This window comes from Hemibagrus wyckioides, linkage group LG05 (genome assembly GCF_019097595.1).
Source record: "Hemibagrus wyckioides isolate EC202008001 linkage group LG05, SWU_Hwy_1.0, whole genome shotgun sequence".
NCBI lineage: Eukaryota > Metazoa > Chordata > Actinopteri > Siluriformes > Bagridae > Hemibagrus > Hemibagrus wyckioides.
Window position 1 is genome coordinate 17,209,497 of NC_080714.1, and position 23,703 is coordinate 17,233,199.

Consider the following 23,703-nt stretch of genomic DNA (forward strand, 5'->3'; position numbering starts at 1 on the left):
TGTGGGTTCTCTGGTCCCTCCTCTCTTTCACAAATTGCTGGTAGGTGGATTGGATGCTAAATTGCCCCTAGGTGTTCCTAGGATAAGCTCCAGAATCACTGTGACCCTGTAACACTGTAAGCGCTGGATAGAAAAGATGGCTATGTGCAGTATAAAGTAATTACATCCATCTACAAAAGTGCAATTAAAAAGTAATCACTGTATTGTTGTTGATGGCGGCTTTGTAAAATGCCACAAAATGTCCCGTTTAATGTGCTGATTTTCTTTGTAAACTGATGCATGAGTTCCTAACAAAGGAGCTTTAATCAGGGTCAGCAGATCTGCATGACAAAACAATCTCAATTGTTAAGCAGTGTTTTGAAAGACAGTATTAGTAGTATTTCTTCAATGTTTATTACAGTTTGTCATAAGTAACACTCTGAAACTGCTTAGTGCTCAATGTAAACAGTCATTTAGTAGCTCAGTACTGGGTCAATATACTGTATAACACACCACACATTTGGTTAATTTGACCACAAATTTCTGGATTATTATAAAACCCAATACACAGAGTTTCTTTTAGCAACCCAGAGACTCATTATGACTGAACAATGGCCTATTTTTACTCTTATTTCTTGTTTGTTCAGCCAATTCTATGATTATTTTATGACCTAGATAGGGGATTTAAATACATTTTAATTATAAAACAAATAAAATAAATCACTGGAAGCATTTATTTTTCTGGAATGTATTTAGTTTTAGACTGAGCAAATAATGTGTTAAATACTGCAGATCAATATTTAATGTTTTTTTTTGTTTTGTTTTTTTACAAGGCCTGTATTAACATTTCTTTCTAAATGTATTAGAAAGTAATTTCTTATGCATTACATTAAGCAGGTATACTTAAGTCCTTTATAATTTTGGTTAGAAAAAAACCCCAGCGAAACTATGAATGTTAAAATAGAACAAACAACTAAATACTTATTATGCAATATTCTGCAACAATTCATAATAAATAATGTATAATTAGTGTCTAAACTTCACAACCAATGAGAATAACTATCTATATAAACAACTGAAGCAAGAACAAAGGATTACATTTCTCTCACTAATGAGCATTGGTGGCTGAACTTGTTACTCAATCATGAAGATGCTTTTCCTCTCTGTGCTTATGGGCAAGTAGAGAAATCATCTGCATTCCAGAAATGGGAAAGTAGAAATTGGATTCCTTCAAATCTGTGATTACAAATCAGTCATGTTTGTTCACCACTCACTTCACATCGGTAATGCATTGCATCTAGAGTGGCAGTCATCTGAAAAATAAATGTCTCTTACATCTAAACTCCTATTCCAGAAGTATTCTTTTTAATGTCTCTTTTTTTCTAGTAGCACTTGCACTTCCACAGTCAGTAGCCGACTGGCTTCGATCTAGAACTTTTTGTGTATTATGTTGGCCAGAAAACTGTAAATGATATCCTTTGGACTGCGTACTCAGTAGCCACTGGTCTGTTGTTATTAAACTGCACTGGTTGCATGGCAGAGAGAACCATTACATGCTAGCATCCACTGTCAGTTTCAGTAAATGCTTTTGAGACTTGATCTTGCTCTGTTCTGGCACTGTGTTTTGGGTTGCTTTAGCAGCAACAGTGTGGTACCTTAGTGCCTTCCATCAGCTCCTTGAAACCCAACCCCACTAGAATAATGATCCGGTACAGATCAGTACCTAAGTGCAATCTATTGCATCACATGTTTTGCTCTTGTCTCAGTTAATGCCTGTCTGGCCTGTGTGCCAAACACCTTTCTTGTTATCAATGACAGCTGGTGCAGAATGTTTTACCAAGCTCCAACAATGGCATTTGCACCAGCCGAACTTGTCTCCTCTACTGTATGAACAGCCACAGTGATTTGTTTTGAGTGCTGTGGCTCCCATGTCTTGAGGCAGGGATTATTTGCTTCAGGGCCAATGCCAATGTATTGAAGATGCATCTTATATTCACCCATGTACCATATGCTTTACATACCAGGATTCACACTTAGTGTTTCTGCATCTGTCATTGTAGCCAGTGTGCCTGCCATTTTATCCAGCAACTGCTTTCACTTTAAAATGTGGATAGAGCTTATCAATGAAATCAGTTCATTGGGAATAGCTTAGCCACTTCCATATGTACTACATTTGTACTACAAATTGCATTAGGCACTTTAACATATTCAGTGCCACTCCTGAACTGTGCTCTTCTTCAATGTCCAGCTACCAGTGGTGTCTGCGAAAAAAAGCCTCATGTTTACGGAATGAAATGCACAGATAGCACATCAGGGACTGTCATTTCATGTGAGGACTCTGTACTAGGCTCCCTTGAGCTCTGTACTTTGTCACATTGTTGCATTCAGCTACTCTAATCCTCATCTTCTCTTCAGTTGGGCTGCTCAGTGGTATCTTCTGCCCAATTTTGATCTTGCCACTGCTAAGTGGTAAGATATCTTTTTCTTTCTAGAGGGCTCTGCACCTGTATCAATTGCTCATGCCACTCCTTACTGAGGTCACATAGCACCAGAGGACGGTGAAGAAGTCAGGCAAAAAAATTCTCTAAGCAACATTGTTCCAGGACGAGTGACAATCAAGTTAGCTAAGCTTCTGTGGCCTCTAGCATATCTAATATGTAAAGCAGGCTCCATGAAAAGTAAATAGAAACTGAAACTCAAGTATAAGACTAGCTAAAGGCATAATGATGGGTTGAAAACCTGTTTAAAATATCATATGAATAAATGAATAAAAGAGTATGACCTGAGTGTGTATAATGTTAATAAGGCATGTGCCAGCGAAAACTTCTAAGGTGCAGTTTGAAGATGTGCCGTGAATATCTAATGAGTACATTTCATTAATAGAATATTAACCTTTTATTTTGAGACACGTTCGGGTTATTATACTATGGCATAATTTACATAAGGTTACTCATTATTATGAACAAGTAAAGGAATTTAAAAACGTGCTTAAAAATGTTCTGCTCACACCTCTAGGGTTGGGGGTTCGATCCCTTCATCTGCCCTGTGAATGTAGAGTTTGCAAAGTTCTCACCTGTACTCTAAGGTTTCCTCTAGGTACTCTGTGTGTAATTGGTGGCACCCCATGCAGGGGATAGGTTGGGATCCTTGGGATAGGTTCCATGTTCCCTATGACCACGTGTAGGATAAGCAGTACAGAAAATAGATGGATATTGATTTCTGCACACAAGTGCAGTTACCAAAGTGACTTTCAGGCTTAGTAATTTGCATTTAGGGCATAAATGTTGACACCAAGTGTGTTTTTCACTTTAAGGTTGATTAAGCAGTCACACAAAATGGAGACATCCTGGTTCATTTGAAAGACACAATCATCTATAGACCGTGTTAGTAACTCAGCTCATTTTTTGCAGGTGTTATCAAGTTGTTTCATGTTTTTAAACCTTTAATAAATCAGGGCCTGAGAGAGAAAAATACAAAGAGAGCAGAGAAACTATTAGAAGCTAGAGACCCTGGTGAATTTAATCCAGCTTATCTGAAAGCAAACAGAAGAAAGAAATTTGGAATTAAGCAGAAAGTAACACTGAGGGCTGAGAACATCAGAACTTGTATTTTGGACAAGTCATAAGGATGCGGGGACAGTTATTGTAGAAGGTGTACAGTATTATCCCTATGGGGTGATGTAGGATGTGAAAGCAGCTGTAATGGAGTGTGACAATCCCAGCAGGACCCAGAGACATCAGATCAACACACCAGTTCTGCCAAGTTTTACAGCTGCCATTTTCTTTTAGTATAGACTTCTGTTTTTATGCCTTATTTTTTTTTCCAGAAATATAATTTGTTTGATCTCTTGTTAAAGATGACAGCTCTGAAAAGATTTTTTCACACATCCTTTACTCTTTTCAACTTGTTGAAAATGTCCCTGACGAGTAATTTTGGGATTTCAGGTGGTGAATGCTAAAAAGAAAACAAAGAAGAGAAGATACATCAACTCTGGAACAGTGAGTCTCTGACCTGCAAATGTCTAAATGTTGTCTTGTCTTTATTTTTACATTAAAATCTATACATTTAGTTTGCTAGCTGTTGATTCTTATGAACTATTGATTTTTTAAAAAACACAAGACACAACAATATTAATTATTATTATGGATCCAGTGTTTTTAGACAGTAGAATGAAGCAAATAGAAAACAAAAAAAATAAACCACATTGGTTTACGGTCACTGTCAGTGTTGGTCTGCATCAATTTGTGATTACTGTTACATTTTAGAGAATGAAGTGTTCACAGTAGTTTATATCCCAAAAATGTTTTATTTACTGACAGAATGTTATTTGTTTTTATGCAAGGGTGGGCCAGTGGTTGCCTGGAAACCTAAATGCCTAGGCAAAACGTCCTTGACTGCATTAATACAGACAAAATAATACAAATGAGCATGACTATTATCCACTTCTAACAATGTTGCACATCCACAAAAATGTTGGCTGAGGTTGTAGCTTTGACATTTTGTATGATCTCTTGTAAACACAGGTAAATGATATTCCAGTCGGGGTAGCATCTTAAATTTCTTTTGCTGTCTTTAACCAGAAGGTGACTTTATGCATTAAGCAGGAGATTTATATGGTGTCTTTGTGTCAGTTTTTTTTTTGTTTGTGTCAGTGTTTTTGACATTCCCGGCATGGTTCTGATACAGAAAAGGTCATCTGTCATCATGCAAGCTAATTAATCCACCTACTAAGAAAAAAATGCTCTACCGTCAACTAGACTGTGCTACCATCAACTTGTGTGTGTTGCAGCAGGCTCTGGAATCAGGAATCAATAACATGAACTATAGACACAAGCTACATAGCACCACTATGAAGTGCATTAATTCTAAACATGAAATCTTGTTTGAAATCTTTTGTTTATAAGAAAGTCAGTAATTCTTTCTTTCTTTCTTTCTTTCTTTCTTTCTTTCTTTCTTTCTTTCTTTCTTTCTTTCTTTCTTTCTTTCTTTCTTTCTTTCTTTCTTTCTTTCTTTCTTTCTTTCTTTCTTTCTTTCTTTCTTTCTTTCAACCCACTGGTAACAACTAATAAAAAAACTAGTAGCCTGGACATAAATTTCACCTTTTCATTGGTATCTAGGTTGGTGATTTGTCTAAACCATTTTTTACAAGTAATAAATCTCTATTTTGAGGCTGTTGATCTAGTTAGAATCCCTGCAATGATCTGAAGGTGTGGAAATCACTGTATAATTAGACACATGAATGCTTCATCACTGTGGCTCACACCTGAAGGGTTGGGGGTTTGATTCCTGCCTCTCTTTGCATGTCCTCACTGTGCTTTGGGAGTTTTTTTTTTTCAGGTTCCTCCATTCCGAAAATATGCACTGTAGGCTGATTGGCATCTCTAAATTGTCTGGAATGTATATGTGATTGTGCCCTATGACAGAATGCTTCCTGTCCAGGAAGTCCACTGCCTTGTGCTCTATGTCCCGTGGGATAGACTCCAGGTTTCCTGTGACTCTGTGTAGGATAATTGGTACAGAAATTGGTACAGTGCTGGATGGAATACTCTATCATATGTCATTATAGTAGCATAGTGACACAGAGTCTCCCTTTGTAATCATGACAGTACAAATTGGAGGCTCACAATATGGATAAAAATCCAACTTTACAATTTGGTTTTAGCAAAAGAAATGCTTCAAAATACACCAAGGATCCCATAATATGACATGGATAATGATTATTTTGAACAAAATTGTCAGTTTTCATAAAGTGAGTGCCAGGATTGTGCCAGTTTTCTCAAAGCACAGAAAGTATTTTGTTAGTTGTTTTAGTAGTTTTGTTTGACCCTGCAGTCTTATGTAACAGTGATTGAAAAATGATATATTGTGCAGCTCTTATAGTGAAGAGCAACAATTAAGATGTCTCTGTGTATGTCTCATACACAAAGATGTCTCATAGTCAGTGATAGATGTTGTAAAGGCATGTTGTGTAGCAGATACGTGTTGAAACTTTTCCAATTTCTCTCATTCCCTAGGTGACGTTGCTTTCATTCTCTGTCGAGGCGGAGCACACTTTCCTAGATTACATCAAAGCAGGGTGAGTACAAACGCTCAAACGAGCAGTCATGCACACGGTAATGAGGAAAAAAAGATCCCTAATTTCGTCTTCTTAGAGGTTTGAGTATTTTAAAGACTAGCATTTAATGGTGGATCGGAATGATGTGGAAAAATCACCCAAACAAGGAAATTGTGACTGAACACAAAACATTAGCTTCTAGTTTTCTAGAGTAATTCAATAGCAGAAGGTCACTGACATAGCTGACACTGTCTGGATATCACTGATAAGGGGAAGAAGCACTGCAAAAGCCAGACACAACAAACAGAGCTGCTACTATCAGTACAGTTATCATCATTTTGTGTTGCCAGGTCTTCTTTAGCTTGCTCTGATGAAAAGATAAAAAAGAGCTTCTTTGATAAAAAGAGTCTTTGATTGCAGAAAACACACTAATCGGTTTGGTCCACTCTTCCTAACACACTGGTGTGCCCTGACATTTTCTACTAATCATTAAGAAGACACTACATTAAAATGCAATTTAGTAATTTTTGATTTATTATGCCACGCTCTAGCTTCACCTGTGCCTTCTGAATAAATAATAGCATAATCAGAAGCATAATCAAATTGTATTTTGTGTAACATGCAAGATTTTAACAAGTGCTGGAAATAGTTACACCTGGCAAATGGAAAATAATATCTTTGCAAGTGAAAATATTTTCAATACTGGCAAGTTTTTGTAATATTTCTTCTTATGAGATTAATATAAATCAAATATAAGATGCATTTGGCTTCACTGAACAGAGAAGCTCATTGAATTAATCACATCAGTTCCACGTGATTGAACTGAGTAACATTAACGCAATTCATGCAAAATAATTTCATCACATATTTTCAAAGCTCTTAATAAAATCGAATACCTGATCATACAACAGACGTATATTCAATGCATTATTCTACCATGTATATTTTAAATGCCTAAATAAAATACTACAGTTATAGTTCCCATCAGTGCAAACATTTCTCAATGAAATTCTATTAATTCTGTTATTACTACATGAATTGATCACACTCATTTTCCATCATTCAGTCTAGTAATCAGAAACCTGTTTAAATGAAGTTTAGTATAATATTTTTTAAATTTGACTGACCACATATTAATTTTTCTTAGTGTTTCTAAAAAGAAATAATATAAATGATAAAATATCTAAAAATAAAATAAATAAAAAGAAAAACATTTTTGCCAATAAAGCTAAACTTGATTTGCTTTATTTTAATCTTATAATACTAGAAATTCTAGATAAATTTGATATCTTGAGTGGAATAAAAGCAAAACAAATGAAAATGAACTATACACACTCATACACAAACAACACATCAACCTAAATTAGTATGTGGGTGATAACTGGCCTTACATTACTGTAGTTGATAACAGCTCTAATGTGCCCTAATGGTTCTTCTATCTCAGTGGTGCATGTATTTTCTTATTGATCAGCAGCAGGCCTCATTTCTCACCCATGCCTAAAGGTGTTTCACAGCTATACCTCACCTACTGACAGATTTCTGCTTTCACAGTGTCACTTAATCTTAAAACGGGGTGAGGGAGTTATAAGAAACATGTGAGAGACATTTGACTGTGAGGGATATGACTGACCTTTCAGGCTCAAATGATCCATGGCAGACTGACGTCGCCCATGTGCATTGTTTGAGCATGATCTAAAACACCAGGAAATCATTTTCTGTCCTGTGTCCCCCTTTTTTTTCGATTCCCATGCCATTTTCTGTTTGTGCTAAAAATGCTACTGGATTTCTTTCTCTAGTGGATTTTATTTGTGAAAAGAATTTTAATTCCACAAGTTGATAGAGTAGAATGAAACACAATGTGATTACAGTGTAGGATAAAAATTGTTTAGAAATCATCCTAAGACAAATAGAAAGCAAACTGGATAGATGGCAAGTGCACAATAAAGCTGGATCAATTCCATATAATGTATGATTTTAAGTGACTGTGTGTGTGTGTGTGTGTGTGAGAGAGAGAGAAAGAGAGAGAGAGAGAGAGAGAGAGAGAGAAAATGCATGTGTGCGTGTATGCATAGGTCTTCACACAAGAAGAAAAGAGAGATAGAAAGGTGGGGCAGAGTGAGAGATAGAAAGCGTGTTTGTGCATATCTGCAGAGAGAGAGAGAGAGAGAGAGAGAGAGAGAGAGAAAGTGATGTGAGAAAGTGGTTGAGGGGGGAGAGAAACAGAGAGAGAAAGAGCGGAGGAGTATGCATACCTGTGCATGTGAGAAATGAAAGGAAAGAGCAACAGACAGATAGAGAGACAGAGACACATTGAGAGCATGCATACCTGTGCATTTGAGAAAGGGGAGAAGAAAGAGAGAGAGAGAGAGAGAGAGAGAGCATGAATGAGAGATCACACATTAGATCTACAGCCTCCAGTTAATAGAAAGACAGATGACTAATAGGCAGTTGAGGTCATTCCTTATTCCCTGTATTTATCTTGTGTACATTTTTCCAGAACTCACTGACAGCTCGGTATAGGTACATCATTACTCTCTGTTCCAACAACACAATCATAAGCTCTGCGTAAAACTCTACAGAATCTGACATTCATAAATAACATCAGTGAAATAAAAGTCATAATAAGGTTCTAGTAGTGCCATGCCATGTCCTAAAACAACTCGTTTCAGTCAGAGCAGCTGGGACGTAGCCGGAGATATAACACAGATTAATGTGCAAGTCTGGACTGACTCTTGCAGTAAAATGCGAAATAACCCAAAGACATTTTAAAGAAGTCTGAATGCTAGCAATGAAAATAAGTTAGTATAAGTGGATGCCATAAATAAACACTGTTGTGCTAACATCATGTTCTAACTGCTTTGTAAAGAGGAAGGAGCAAAATAAATCACAATTAAAAGAAGAGTTATGGCAAAAAAATGAAAAAAAAAAAAAAAAAAGTGTACAGAATTTTCAGCCAAAAGTTTTTCTTTGTTTTGTTTAGGAGTAACTTCGTTTTCAAATCTGAGAACTGCAGTGCTGTTCTAGGACTAGGGTTAAAAAGCATGGGAAACAATGATGGAAAAGCCAGAGTGATTAATGAGACACTTGCACAATTACTTTTTAATCATTCCAATTCAATTCAGTTTTATTTGCATAGCAGTTTCAACAACGAACAATTCCACAAAGCAGATTTACAGAAATATATAAATTATGGATATAAATTTTACATTTTAAATTTATCCCTAATGAGCAAGCCAGAGGCAACAGAGGCAAGGAAAAATTTCCTGAGATGAAATGAGGGAGAAACCTTGAGTGAAAACAGACTCAAAAGGGAACACATCATCATCTGGACAGTGATATTATGAATCATTTCTCTTCTACAATGGTGTACACACCAGCTTTTTAAACACTTAAGGCAATTAAGAAATGATGGACCCTTTAGTAGTTTACACCACCAACACCCAGGATTCTCAAAGTAAAGTCTGCGAAATGTAACCAGAGGGTTCACAGTCACAATCCATTATTAAAATCATTATATTCACTGATGAGTTTGTATACGCATTATCCTATTTGGGTTTAATCTAAACCTCAATTACTCAAAAAAACAAAACAAAACAAACAAACAAACAAAAAAAACCAGCCCATTATAATGAGCTATAAGCAATATAAAGCCTCACTCTCACTATACTTCATTTATTTATTTATTTATTTATTTATTTGTTTGTTTGTTTGTTTGTTTGTTTGTTTGTTTAGGCTGTAATACCATTCACCATAATAAATGTGATATAACAATGCAATCATACCACACAGATATGTTGGAATTGCAGAAATTGACTGTTCTGTGTTAAAGCTTTCCAGGTGCATGAGTTTTATTACAGAAGACATATTTTATTATACACACCACCCTGAGAAATGAACACAGTGAATAGATGTTTTTTTAATGACATGATTTTTTTATGATATGTTTGGAGATATTATAGAAAAGATTTTTATAAAAAAACATGTACATGAGGATAAAAAACAGATACCGTCATGAAAGCATCATCTCAAATAGACTTACTTGTGTGGTTTCTGATGTGATCCTCTCCTAGCTCTTAAAACTATGGACCTAAAAACCTAAGTAACAGTCGTACGCTACAACATCGAACGCAGTTATAGTCAAAAACTCGTTTTCTTAAAAAAAAAGAAAGAAAGAAAGAAAAATAAAAAGACACTGCACTTTTGATATACATGGACTCTTACTTCAGATCTAATCTCTACTGGGTTGCACTTTGGACAGCCATCAGCAATATTCTACCTCCATGAGCTCTGACATCCTCATACATTTATAATGGCCTGTTATAGGAGTCTGAGGGCAGCTAGCTGTGACAGGTGAAGGGAATAAATGATGGACAAGCACCTGCAATCAGCAGCTAGGCTGCATCTCCTGCTGACCTGACACCAGTGCCCTGCTGGCTGGAATGAAAGAGGAAGATTTCACAGGTGTTGATACAGATTGCCCTTTGCAGGCTAATTTGGTTGGAATCCACTGTGCAGCCACTATCATAACAACTTAAAGAATGGTTTGGGTTTGGAAAAACTGTCCTAAATCCAAAGCAGATTCTGAAGGATGGCAGGACAGAGATGAACAAAGAGAGAGGACGCACAGCGGGAGAAATGCACTAACACAATGTAGGCCCACAGGGAGCCTCTGATTGCACTAGTTTGCTCAATCAGATGGCCTCCGTGCCGAGGCGATGTCTGGAGAGTTTACGCTTTGAGATGAATTGGAGTGTAAGAGCTTGATATTAATGCTCATTGTCAAGGTTTTTTTGCCTTTCCAGTGTTATGAAATCTCTCTTTTTTCTTAAATTTCTCTTCTATTTCTCATCTAAGTCTTGCTCCCTGTTTTCTAGCACTCAGATCCATTTCACCGTGGCTATTGATTTCACAGCTTCCAATGGTGAGAATTTCTTTGTGTGTTTTCATGGTGTTTTCTTACTTGTTACTAGGTTTACTTATTAACAGCCATCAAACTCATGTGCAGTTTTAAATATAAGGATTTTCTCCTCAGAAATGTTGCAGACTAACGATGATAATCAGGCTTACAGCACAGAAACAATAGAAAACTCTAATCTGTATCTAAAATGTTACATGTGAACAAAAATAGATTTTTAATACATTGTAATTAACTCTAAGAAGGATGATTAATGTTTTTCTCTGTCTAAGAAGCTTTGTGCTCAATGAATTCACCTTTACTAGAGCTTAGTCACTTTAATTTTGTTAATAAATATGCATGAAGGTCTTTTAGTTTGGATAGAAAATGCACAAAACCCACAAAGGATCGTGCAAGACGTGGCTGCCACTTAAACGCATAACTGCTTATTTGGATCTCATATCAGTTCATCCTTCTATAATGATGTGACTCTGTTCTAAAAAGATGCCATATTACTGGAAGACAGTTGCATTTTTATTATTTTTAAGAGGTTATTCTCTGTAAAACAGAACATGTCCTCATTTCTCTTCTCTAAGGAAACCCATCTCAGTCCACATCTCTGCATTATATGAACCCGTACCAAATGAACGCCTATGCTATGGCACTAAAGGCAGTCGGGGAGATCATCCAGGATTATGATAGTGATAAGATGTTCCCTGCGCTGGGCTTTGGAGCCAAACTCCCCCCTGATGGCAGAGTGTCTCACGAGTTCCCCCTGGTAAGAGCTGCACTGAACTGAATAGCCAGAGTATTAAAATATAATGTTTACAGCCCTGCATAATTTCATAATATATGTATATTTTGTTCTCATTTTTGAGTTTTTATGTTTGAATGATTGATGGTTTGCAATCATAAATATGTATATGAAGCTATTACTTTATATGTCTGCATTTCTTTGTTTAGCCTTAATGTATTTGTACAGTTCTGTGAAAACCCATTATATTGCTGCATACTCTCAGTGCAGCATTCTTCATATCTGTGAACTAATACACTTAATTAATATTCTCTCCCTCCCTCTGTCTCTTCACTATACCCTCATTTGCACATTCCGGGCACTTTTTAATAAGTTGATATCTGTATTCGCTCACAGAGCATTACTCATCTTTTAGTTTATGCCTCATGATGCTCAGATTTATTGTTTATTATTGTCCTGTGCCTTCTGACAAATTTGATTGATTGACAGGGTATCTCACTTTCCGAACAATTCATCTAATGTGTACGTATTATGTTTGATCTCTTATTTTGAATCAAAGAATGGTAACGTAGATAACCCATACTGTAATGGCATGGAGGGGATTCTAGAGGCATACCACCAAAGTCTCAAGACAGTTCAGCTTTATGGACCAACTAACTTCGCCCCAGTCATCAATCATGTAGCGAGGTGAGTTAAAGAAAAAAACAAAAACAAACAAACAAACAAAAAAGCATTCTGTGGCATGAATTTATACCATAGTGCTGTTAAATGCTTGGTTATGATTGATAAATTTTCTATAGCACCATTTGTGAGAGCTGCAACATTCACAATAATGCGCTGATATGAAAGTGTCACTATTTCTAAAGTATAGACAGGGACTTGTTTTGTGGATGCTCCAAATACATTGTAATCATTAAAATAGTGTAGCTTTCCCAGAGGAGATGTTTATTTTGTGATTTTTGGAAAGACTCTCCAGTATCAATGCATTTGTAGGTTAAGCTGTTTGTTTAAGTTCTCCACAGAAAAGCCTTTAGAATGGAGGACTTTGACACGCTGCAATTTTTTTTGTTCTCATTACCTTCACAAGACAAATAGAGAGTTTGGTGAGGGAATGACTGTTTATAGTTGCTATAAAATATGTGATAACAGGATCTAACTTCTTTCATGAATGTTCCTACTGCAAATTAATTAAGCACATGTCATATTTTAGTGAATAAATTAAAGTTTTAATCGTTGGCGTATTGCTGTTGAATAAGTCGAGTAAAACTCTTTCGGATGTGCTGTTATAGAAAAAGCATCAGCTTTGGGTGTGATGGTTCCAAAACTACTTAATGGATGCATTGTTTCATATTCAGACTCATCTCTGTTTGAATCATTTAAAAGACATGGTAATAGCAGTAATTTATAGTTGAGTTTGTACACAGAACGCAAATAAAGAGGAAATTAAAGTGCCAGTCAAATAGCAAGCTTGACACATGCTGTTGTTTGCTGCCCACTGACGGAAAAGAAATGCCTCTTGTAGTTAACTGAAATGAACGGGTGCTGTAGAGAGTGCCTAATCCTCTCGTCTAGCTTTTAATTAAACATGTCATTATGTGCCAGGCCTTGACAAGACAGAAAAGATATTACCCCATGGGACCTGATGGGACCCAGTGTCCATTTTTTTGAAGGTCATTATCTTACACTAATGAGACAAGCTGACATTTTTTTTTGAGTTGCATTCGTTTCAGTTTAAGGCTCAAGAAACAAATGACAGCATGCGTATCAAACCCGGCTGCTTGATTTTGCATTAAGCACGTAAGACGAGATCACTGCCAGAAGCTGTGACACCAGAGAGATTTAATCTCCAGCCTGATCTTTTATGGTTTTGTAACCTGCATGAACCGATTTGAATCACAAAGTGGTTTAGAGAATTTGATGATGATAAACAATGCAGAGGCTGAGATCAAGAGGCATCCAAGAGGAAAATGCATGGATTTCAGGCTGGCTATGAAAAATGGATTATAACTGCATTCACTGGTTTGTTTCATGATCCGATTTTGCTCATGTGATATATTAATGCTTAATCATTCGAGTGTTAAACACATTTATTAAGCAATATAAGTCACTTTTTAAGGTGTGGAACTTCTCTGTACTTTGGACTGATGCTTGGGTTCTTCTCTGCGTGTGTGTGTGTATGTGTGTGGAAATGCGTGTATTAGATATGCAGCAGTAGTGGAAGACGGCTCACAGTACTTTGTGCTCCTCATAATCACAGATGGAGTTATATCAGACATGGCTCAGACCAAAGAAGCCATTGTCAATGTGAGTATCTTTAAATTATATCTGTATACTTTCCTCTGCCACACACACACACACACACACATTTTCCTGTTTCTCCTTCTTCGTTTACAAAACTGTCAAAGTTTTTGAGTTTATTGCATCATGTTAAAACAAAATGCCGTTATACCAAACTGTCTTCGGGAGGATTGAAAGCTCTCTCAGCGGCTGCACCTTCAGAAGCTCTTCTGCCAAGAAAACTGCTACCCTACCATCAGTTACCCAGCAGACTGGATTTAAAGGGAATTTGCGACTGTTAGTCAAACCATTAGAACAGCCACACCTTCCTTTTAAGATCTTGTCTGCTGCTCTGTCTCTTCACATCCATCAACATCGCTTTTCTGCCACCAGACTCAGACTAGGAGATTTAACACCATCCTTGATGAACAGGTTCATGTATTTTTAAGGTTATTCGAACTGCAAGACATTCAATATGATTTCTCAATGTCATATTAAATATTTGTATTTCAACAAGAACATTTCCAATAAAGGATGTAAGTGAAACAAGTCTATTATTTGGATTGAAGAGATGTAAATACAAATGCAAAGAGGTGGATTGTTCTTTTGGAGTTTACAGTATTTGAGATTAGATCATGTGGGAATTAGCAAAAAATGTGAAGAAGTTTTAACTTTCTTGTGATGCCTGCGCAAGCATGCTCGAACATGAATTTTAGGGGACAAACAACGACTCTATTCATTAAAATGAACCTGCAGTAATCATTAACTCCGCGGTGATTTAAATTAGGCCGCTCGATTATATTTATATTTAAGTGACAAACAACTTCATGCACCTTCAGTGTACCTATACCAGGGTGGATTACATTCTGAACATGCACAAATAAGTGTTGAGTGATATTCCTCCCTTTTTTTTTTCTTCTTCTCCCTTTCTCTAGCCAGTCTTTTTTACGTGGAGTAAATTAAATTGGGCACTTTGCTATGTGAAGCTGTTCTCTTCTTCACAGCTGTTGGTTAAATTATGCAGAAGGATTTCCTGACCTGACAGTCCAAGGTGACAGAATCAGTGACTGCACCATAATTCATTTGTTCCAGTCCGAATCATGAAACTCTCTCTCTCTCTCTCTCTGTCTCTCTCTCTCTCTCTCTCTCTGATTTCTTTCTCTCATTCTTTTTCTCACTGCCCCACATGTCACAGAGACAGCTCTTCCAAGGACACATTTATATTCTTAAGTTTGAAAAAAAAATGTTTCACCAACTATTTAAAAAGATTGCTCTGATACCATTTGTTCCTTGTGCTCATTCACTGATGAGAGCTCGGAGCGGTTGACCATGAAAATTCTTATAATGCATAAGGAGAATAGAGAATAGGTTTTGTGTAAAACATGCACGTCAACATTTTAGAAATTTGCATCCTTAGTCATTAAAGGTTCTCTCTGGGTTAATTCATTATAATATCATGTTCATAATTTGAATGTTTTTTAATTACTCTATGCTTATTGTACTCCAAATGGAACCGAGCTGATACTTTGATGTGTAAATTTCACCGTGTGAGATTCAGAATTTCAGTACCAACAAACAGAGAGATTTAGCAGTGAAAACGCTTGCGGCATTGCCATTGGAGCAGTAAAAAAAATTATTTGTGTGTGTGTATGTGTGTGTGTGGTGCATGTGTTTTCTTTACTCTATGATGAGCTCTGGCCCCTGAAAGCTTTTCCAAGAACACTGACCTACTTCTACCCTCATAATTTCTTGTTTCATTTGCCAGAAAGTATTCTGGCAATGTCTGTACAAATCCAGTCCAAAACTTGGGCAGCTATCTAAATTTTTCTTACGACCTCTCATCAAATTGTTTTGTATAATTTCTTTTTTATTGCCCATCATTTCTATCATTTATAGAAGTTACTGCAAGCTTTAATCATAATTGCCAAGAAATTAAATTAAAGTTAAATTAAATAGTTTGGAAAACTGGAAATCATCGGTGTCTTCCCAATATACAAATCATTAGACTACAGTCTCTAACTATTAGCTGATTTTGATTCTTTCCATGTTTTGCAAGATACATAATCATGTAAATGTGTTAATCATCTTGTTTAACAGCAAATATGTTTTTTTTTGTATATTTATTTACTCTCACTGAACACTTTATTACAAACACCTGTACATCTAATCTTTCATGCAATTATCTAATCAGACAGTTGCGTGGCTGCAGTGCAGTGCATAAAATCATGCAGATATGGTTCCAATGTGGTTCAAATGTGATCTCAAAAAAGTGATTTTAACTGTGGCATGATGCTGAAGCCTGAAGTGCTGGACTGAGTATTTCAATAACTGCTGATCTCCAGGAATTTTCACACAATTTCTCTCTAGAGTTTACTGAGAATGGTGCAATAAAGAAAAAGCATCCAGTGAGCAGCAGTTCTGTACATGGAAACGCCTTGTTGATGAGAGAGGTCAGCTGAGAATGGCCTGAGTGTTTCGAGCTGACAGAAAGGCTACAGTAACTCAGATAACCAGTCAGGTAACAAGTCAATTTTAGAAAATCATTTCAGAATGTACAGCACACTGGATCTTGAGGCAGAAGACTATATCAGGTTGCATTTTTGCTGAGGCTGCAGTGGGCACAGACACCAAAGTGGACGGTTTGTAGCTTAGTGGTTAGGGTTTTGGTATACTGATTGGAAGGCTAAGAGTTTGAATCCCAGGACTATCTCAGGTTGCCACTGCTGGGCCTTTGAGAAAGGCCCTTCACCCTCAAGTTGCTCAGTTGTATAAATGAGATAAAATGTAAGTTGTTCTGAATAAGGGCGTTTGTCAAATGCTGTAGTTGAAGACTCAAAAATTTGGTGCCAACAGCATGAATCCATAGACCCAACCTACCTTGAGTCAACAGTCCAGGCTGGTGGAGGTGGTATAATGATGTGGGGAATGTTTTCTTGCCACACTTTGGGTGTGTTAATACCAATCAATCAATCACCACATCCCACTGCCTGTGTCCATTCCTTCATAGCTGAAATTTCTCCACCTTCTAATTGCTAGATCCAGCATGATAATGTCACAAATCAAAAGTTATCTCAAACTGGTTTCATGAACATGACAATAAGTTCAGGGTTCTTAGTTCTTTAGTTCCTTTGGCAGAACAGGAGATTAGCAGCTTGAAAGTGTACCTAAAAATCCTCAGGAATTGTGTGATGCAATCAACTCAGCATTTACTAAAGTCCCAATGGAATGTTTCTTAAACCTTGTGAATCTATGCCATGAAGAATTGAGGCTGTTTTGAGAGAAAGGGAGGATCTACCCAGTGTTAGTATTGTGTTCCTAATAAAGTGCTCAGTGTAGATTTATATATACATTTAGAATTATTCATCTTGTTATATTAGTCTTATGATTCTTGCTATTATTAGAAGAAGTATTAAATTTCCTGGGCAGTGTTATAGTTACATATTGTATGTCATATATGAACATTAACAAATTGTGCATGCTAATACCACACTATTACATTTTGTGCTTTAGACAACTCTTATTCTTAATCTTTATTGATGATTTGTTTATTAATGCTAACATAAAGGTACTTTGTGAGACCTCTTGAAGATTTATGTTTACCTTCTGTCTTCTTTTTTTTCTTCCTTTTTTCTAATTGTAACTAACAATTCAGTTTCCTGTTCACTCAGTGAGGTGAAGCATGTAATATCTTACATATTATTAGTTTGGTTCATTGTGGTAGTGTTCTTCTTTCCTTTTATTTCTGTGAATCAAATCAAATTTTTACAGAGTAAAGCTAAAGGCAATTAAATATGGACTTGTTATTGCCACTTAATGTTTAATTGTGCTTGATTAAGTCCCACAGACATCTGTGCTTGGCTACTGGCTTGTGATTTTGTGAGCTAATGACTGACTCATCTTAGTGATTGAAAAGACTGAAAACAGGGCTGTGTGTGTGTGTGTTTTGTGAAAATGGGGTTGTGCCTCCTATAAATTTTGATTGCATGTTTATGCAGTTCCATCTAGAGCTCACAGACCTCTTCTAGCCTTATTTTTGTATGGAAGAAAAATAATCAGATGTCTTAGCCATGTTTCATTATTCCCTTTTCAGAGGAGTTAACAGAGTATTTTTCCCTTTTTTCCTTCTAATAATGGACAGTCTGTCTTGGCAGTTAAGCACCATATTTCCTGCAGATACAACACCTATACGCAAACTGAATAGCACATTAATGTAATGGCACTTCTAAAAAGAAAAACACCTCCTAATGGCACTTGGCCTAATGGTGTTCTGTTAACCAATAAAATCATTAGATACTAATGGGGAAATTGTTAATGGATTTCATGTGGGCTAATTTCCATTTGATTTTTATTTTCCAACTCTCCTCCAATGACAGAAGTTGTACAACCATTGCAAATTGTATAGTTTTGCAGGTTTTTTTTTTTTTTTTAGATCATTTGTTAAAATTTTTAATCTACTCTTCAGGGAGTTTTTGAAGAAGATGTGAATGTGGGGTGGACATCGCTAAAAACAAAACTGTGTTCCTGTTAAAATTCAGTCCTTGGACTTACTGTATGCCTATAATAAAATTATACTACATCTATTTAAAACAAGCTGTAAGCATAACAAATGCTTAGTGCTTCTTGTTTAAACCATGAGCACATTTTATTTACATGAAAACACATTGAATTAACCAAAACATTGGCATTATTTTTATTACTGGTTTCATTTTGTTAAACCTGAAATTGTGTGATCAAACATGAACTTTTGATTTCATGACTTTGATTTTGTATCTTGTAGCTTCATTACATTAGAAAAAACATAATGCAACATAATAGGATGTGTAAAAATGATGAATCTTCAGAATAATGAGGGTGGAGGCCATATTTTTTAAAATAAAAACAAATTAGCGACTAATGTGATTTTTAGGTTAACCCAATCCGTGAAATCCAAATCCCATCATGCACAGTGGCCTATAAACATGGTTTCTAAAAACATGACTCCACTTCCCAGAACAGATTTTTACTGATCATGAGTTTGCCAAGTGTTTTGGACTGTTTGCTACTTGTTTAATAAATCTGCCCTACATCTGTTTAAGACCACAAGACCATCTTGTGACAGTGATAAATAGAACTAGGACTATTCATGAAATAATATATGGGCAATATCCTAGACTCTTACTAGATGTTTATTTATTCATTTATCATTGTATTATTCATTTTTATTATGTATTTAGAATTTATCTCTTGCTTTTATGTTATACCATATTACATTTGACCGGAAAGGAAAACGATCTCTGCATTTTCTCTCAAAACCTTTTGCGCTTAAAGGCCAGTGCTTGGTGGTCTAGATGCTAATGAAAGATTAAATCTCTGGTGCTTTCTTCTCAAGAAATATTTGGCAAATCTTCATTATCCACAGTGTATAGTTATTATGTTAAATTTTATGCACTGATTGTGACATTGATTATCTACCAATTAAATGTGACCCAAGTAAATTTTATATTAGGTTATCTTATATTCTTATATTATATTAATGTACATGTTTCTAATGATTGATATTTATTGAAAGTATTAGCATTCATATAGTTATTGCCTTAATTCACATTTTTCCCCTGCAAATTTGTCACTCTTAATTTCTTTCCCCTTACAGGCTGCTAAACTCCCAATGTCCATCATAATTGTTGGAGTTGGCCAGGCTGAGTTTGATGGTAAGAATGAAGGTCACTTTGCATCCTTAAAGTTTGACACTTCAGAAATCAGTCTACATAAAAGTTTAGCACTCCAAGCTAAAACCTGAGTTTTGCAGCCATGCTTCCATGATTGTAGCCAAATAAAGAGGGATTTTGGGGGTTAGACACCCGCTAATTGTGGGGGTTTGGAGGTTTTGGCTAATAAGCAGATGTCAACCTGCTGGATTTGCACTGAGTTCACAGCTGTTGAATGTAATGAGCATGGAGCACCATCTGCCTTCAGTGCTCATTTACACTACATTCAGGAGAAAACTCTTTTTTCGCTTTCAATTTGGCATATTGACATGGTAATATGATGATATGATGATACATAAACTTATCTTTTCAGCCATGGTTGAGTTGGATGGTGATGACATCAGAATATCTTCAAGAGGGAAGCTGGCAGAAAGAGACATTGTTCAGGTAGTATTGCTTATAGAATTTATACTACATAAAGCCACTTAAACTTAAATAACTTCTTTTAAAAACAAAATTGTTCTTTTGAGCTTTTCTTGGACACATTTTCTCTTTGTAAATAGTTGTTTGTGTTAAAAAAAACATTGCACAACTCCAAGTATTTCCATAAAATCGATCAAGGGGAACTACATATGAGTTGTTTTCAGTTAAAGTTGAGTTAAAAGCCTTGTAAATTATGATGCTTACTCTATGGTAACTGCAATGATTTAACTTCTTAAATGTTCTTAAAAGCTAGTTTAAATACAGTTCAGGCATTGTATAAAGGTTTTGGATATTGTTATATATGGATATGGCTTAAATTGCTGAGAATGTGAACTCAGATAATGAAATTTTACTCTGCCTACTTCTCGTTCTACAAGTGCAAATGTATCTGTCACTCTAAGCCACATTTCAACCCTGCCAGTAGGTGATACCACACGATAAATTATAATTACATGAATGGTGGATTTTTGTCTATTTAGAAACCCAAAGCACTTTCATTCTCTGCTGTTTGTGTTAGTTTCAACATGGTAAGTTTAGGGTTGAGGTTTACATTGTATCATTTACTTAAGGCTTAATTTCTTGAACAAAAACCACATAACCTCATTGCAAATGTTTATTTGAATTGAACTGTTCATTGTGTCACTACAGTTTGTGCCATTCCGAGACTACATGGACCGGACAGGGAACCATGTCCTTAGCATGGCGCGGCTAGCCAAAGATGTCCTGGCGGAGATCCCCGATCAATTAATCTCTTACATGAAATCGAGAGGCATCAAACCCAACCAGACTCCACCAGACTGTAGTCCTGCTGTGCTTAGTCCAGCCTCCACTATCTGAGTTTACATAAGCCCAGTTCAGACAAGACAAAACAGGCCTTGGCCCCAGGCTTCCCTCTTCACATCTGGAACTTTTCACAACCTAACAGGCATTCTCTCTACAGGTGGACACACTATACAGCACAAATAATCAAGTGATGGCCACAGGGTAAGACTCAGATTCCCTACAGAGTCTGAACAACAACCAGTGACTCTTTTTGAGTTTATTTGCTTTGTTTGAGTGGCAAGAACACTTTTGGATTCAGAAAGAAAAATATCTCAATACTTGGACATGATCTGGATATTCTTTTGAGCATAGTTTGCTTTCTCATTTTGGAGTTTATTCAGTGCGTGTTCTACATAATCTGAGACTTATAGACTTCTTTTTAGGAGTCTCTACTGTATATCATAAATAAGAGACGTTCTCCAGAGGCAATTGCTATGTTTCTTCTTTTATTTTTTGCTTGTACAGCACAGCAGCATCAGAAAAGGTTTATAATATTACAGTTTTATGACAGAGTTCATATTCCAGAGCATGGCAGCCAACTAGAAGATTTGTAAATATATAATAAAGAGAGAATAATTTAGACAATTACTAGTGGTTACAGTAAGATATCAGATGATTTTAACTATACAATGCCCTTGGCAGGCTTGCGATATAGTAGAATGTATACATTGTGTTACTTTGAAGATACTTTTGGGCAATGGTGTTTTTAAGATTTGGGGAATTATTTGGGGAGTAACATTTTTAAAGGTGACATCTCAGTGCAGACTTAGGTAACAATTTTGAGAAATTATGGAAATATATTCAGGTATCAAAAGATCATTTAAGAAAACCCATAAACCCAAGTGCATGAAAAGCAGAAGTGTTTTCTTATCACTCTAAAATTTCTAAAGCAACATAAATAGATCACATTATATATCATTGAATATGCTTCGAGTGGCACACTTGTAGTTCAGACTTACGAAAATCTTGCAGGTTCTAGAAATCTTTGGTCATTTTTTCATCTAAGATTTTTAAGGATTCACAAAGGCCCATGGTGGAGTCACAAGGCAAAACTGTAATCATTGTTAATACTCTTATTTCTAGTTTTTAACAGTTAAATCCAGATAAGTGTTAAGTTAGAATAGGTGCTTATTGGGAGACTTAAGTGCATCAGCACTCATGACAAACAGCAGGGCTTAATCGCTTTCACTGCCGCATTCTGGTATAAACATCCCCAACAATGCTGGAACCCCAATTTTTTAAATGAATTTTAAACTTTGAGCTCTCACATTTCTATTAAAAACCTCAGTGTTACCTGTGAGATTATGAAAAGCTAGACTCAATCTGTTGGTGAACATAAATTGTGATCATTTAATTAGTTGCATGGAATTTTCCAATTCCATTCAACATTGGTTTCATATGATTTAGCGTGACCTTCAGTTAGTCCATTAAATCAAAGGTCTGCTTGATAGAGTGACCTGTACTCTTGACATCCTGACCCAATGGCTGATTTTTTCCCCCGTCCCTATGTGATGATCTTTATTGATGTTTTGATATAAATTGGGTGCAATAACTGATGTCTCATAAATGTTTAATAAGGATATGCATGTTAAATAGCCTTATGTTGTTACTATTTGCAATTAGCCTAGTCCTGATAATAATCTGGTAAACCTCAGAAAGTGTGTTTGATCAACGTGGTAGGTTTATTTTAGAGGGTATCTTTCCAACCACCAATTTTGTATTGGTTCAGTCACAATGAGCATGTATAGTATTTATCTGGCCAACTGATTCTAAGCAGCCATGCACATTATTTTGGTAAACATTTACCAGGGAAATGCATGGATGATTCTATAGTTAATCCAATGCATTTGTTTGTTTTGTTCGACTCATTTTTGTCTGTTTCAAATTTAGTCCCCTTGTAATCTTTTTTTTTTTGTCAAATTTGTTGTATTAAAATTTGATTTCAATAAGTTCTTGATTTTCTTTTTTTAAGTTGTTCACAATGAAGAAGAGCAAACAATTCTTTCAGCACCAGACACTGAATTTCACAGCTTTTTCAAACAACAAACATCTGCTTGAGGAGATAAGAATGACTGAAAAGTTACACAAGACATGTAGACACAAATCAGTACCAGAGTTTTTTTCTTCGACAAGGTGCCACCCATCAAGTGCCAATGCTTGCTCTATGAGATGTGCATGCTGGGACTAAAACAATCTGACGGGTTTTGTGAAACCTGCAGTACTACAGTGAGAGGTCACCCATTGCAGCTTTTCAGCATGACTCAACTCATTGTTTTGGCTTCATTTTCCTTTTCTGTGCTTTCCCCCCTCTTTTACACCTCTCTAGGTTTCAGTCAATATGCATGATGAACAGTTTTCCAAACCAACATAAAGCATTGATGTTGTCATTTCAATGAATTTTGTGAAGTTTGTAATGGATTACATTAAAAGGAATTTAAAAGAAATGGTTGCAACTTTCATAAGAGCTATAAAATCTTATACCATTTGTTTGTTCATTAAAAAAAATATTTTGTTTAAGGCAGCAACAATCAATACTAAACTCTTAGATTGAAGAAATGTTTAAAGAAAGAATAATGGAATTATACCAAGTGTATACTTTTGGTACTTCTATTTTCCTTGGAAGATGAGAAAAATGATTACTAGTTGCTCAGATAAATGTGTCACATGAAAAAAGCATTCAGTCTTTATTATTTATCAGCATGCTAAGTTGTAAAACTGAGTTTTTCTTGGGTACAACCTCTGTTGATGCATAGCT

The 23,703-nt window shown here is 36.0% G+C and overlaps 1 protein-coding gene across 2 annotated transcripts in view; it reads left to right on the forward strand.

Annotated features, from left to right (window-relative positions):
* cpne5a (copine Va) overlaps positions 1-23,458 on the forward strand; it is a 78,487-nt gene extending 55,029 nt beyond the window's left edge. The window contains exons 13-21 of one of the 2 annotated variants that reach the window (XM_058390576.1): positions 3,924-3,977; positions 5,994-6,055; positions 10,909-10,955; positions 11,525-11,706; positions 12,242-12,369; positions 13,884-13,986; positions 19,589-19,646; positions 20,017-20,090; positions 20,775-23,458. In XM_058390576.1, the coding sequence (XP_058246559.1) occupies positions 3,924-3,977; positions 5,994-6,055; positions 10,909-10,955; positions 11,525-11,706; positions 12,242-12,369; positions 13,884-13,986; positions 19,589-19,646; positions 20,017-20,090; positions 20,775-20,963 (897 nt within the window). In that variant the 3' untranslated portion in view covers positions 20,964-23,458. The remainder of the gene's footprint in view (positions 1-3,923; positions 3,978-5,993; positions 6,056-10,908; positions 10,956-11,524; positions 11,707-12,241; positions 12,370-13,883; positions 13,987-19,588; positions 19,647-20,016; positions 20,091-20,774) is intronic. The other variant, XM_058390575.1, reaches the window with a different exon arrangement.
* The last annotated feature ends 245 nt before the right edge of the window (positions 23,459-23,703 follow it).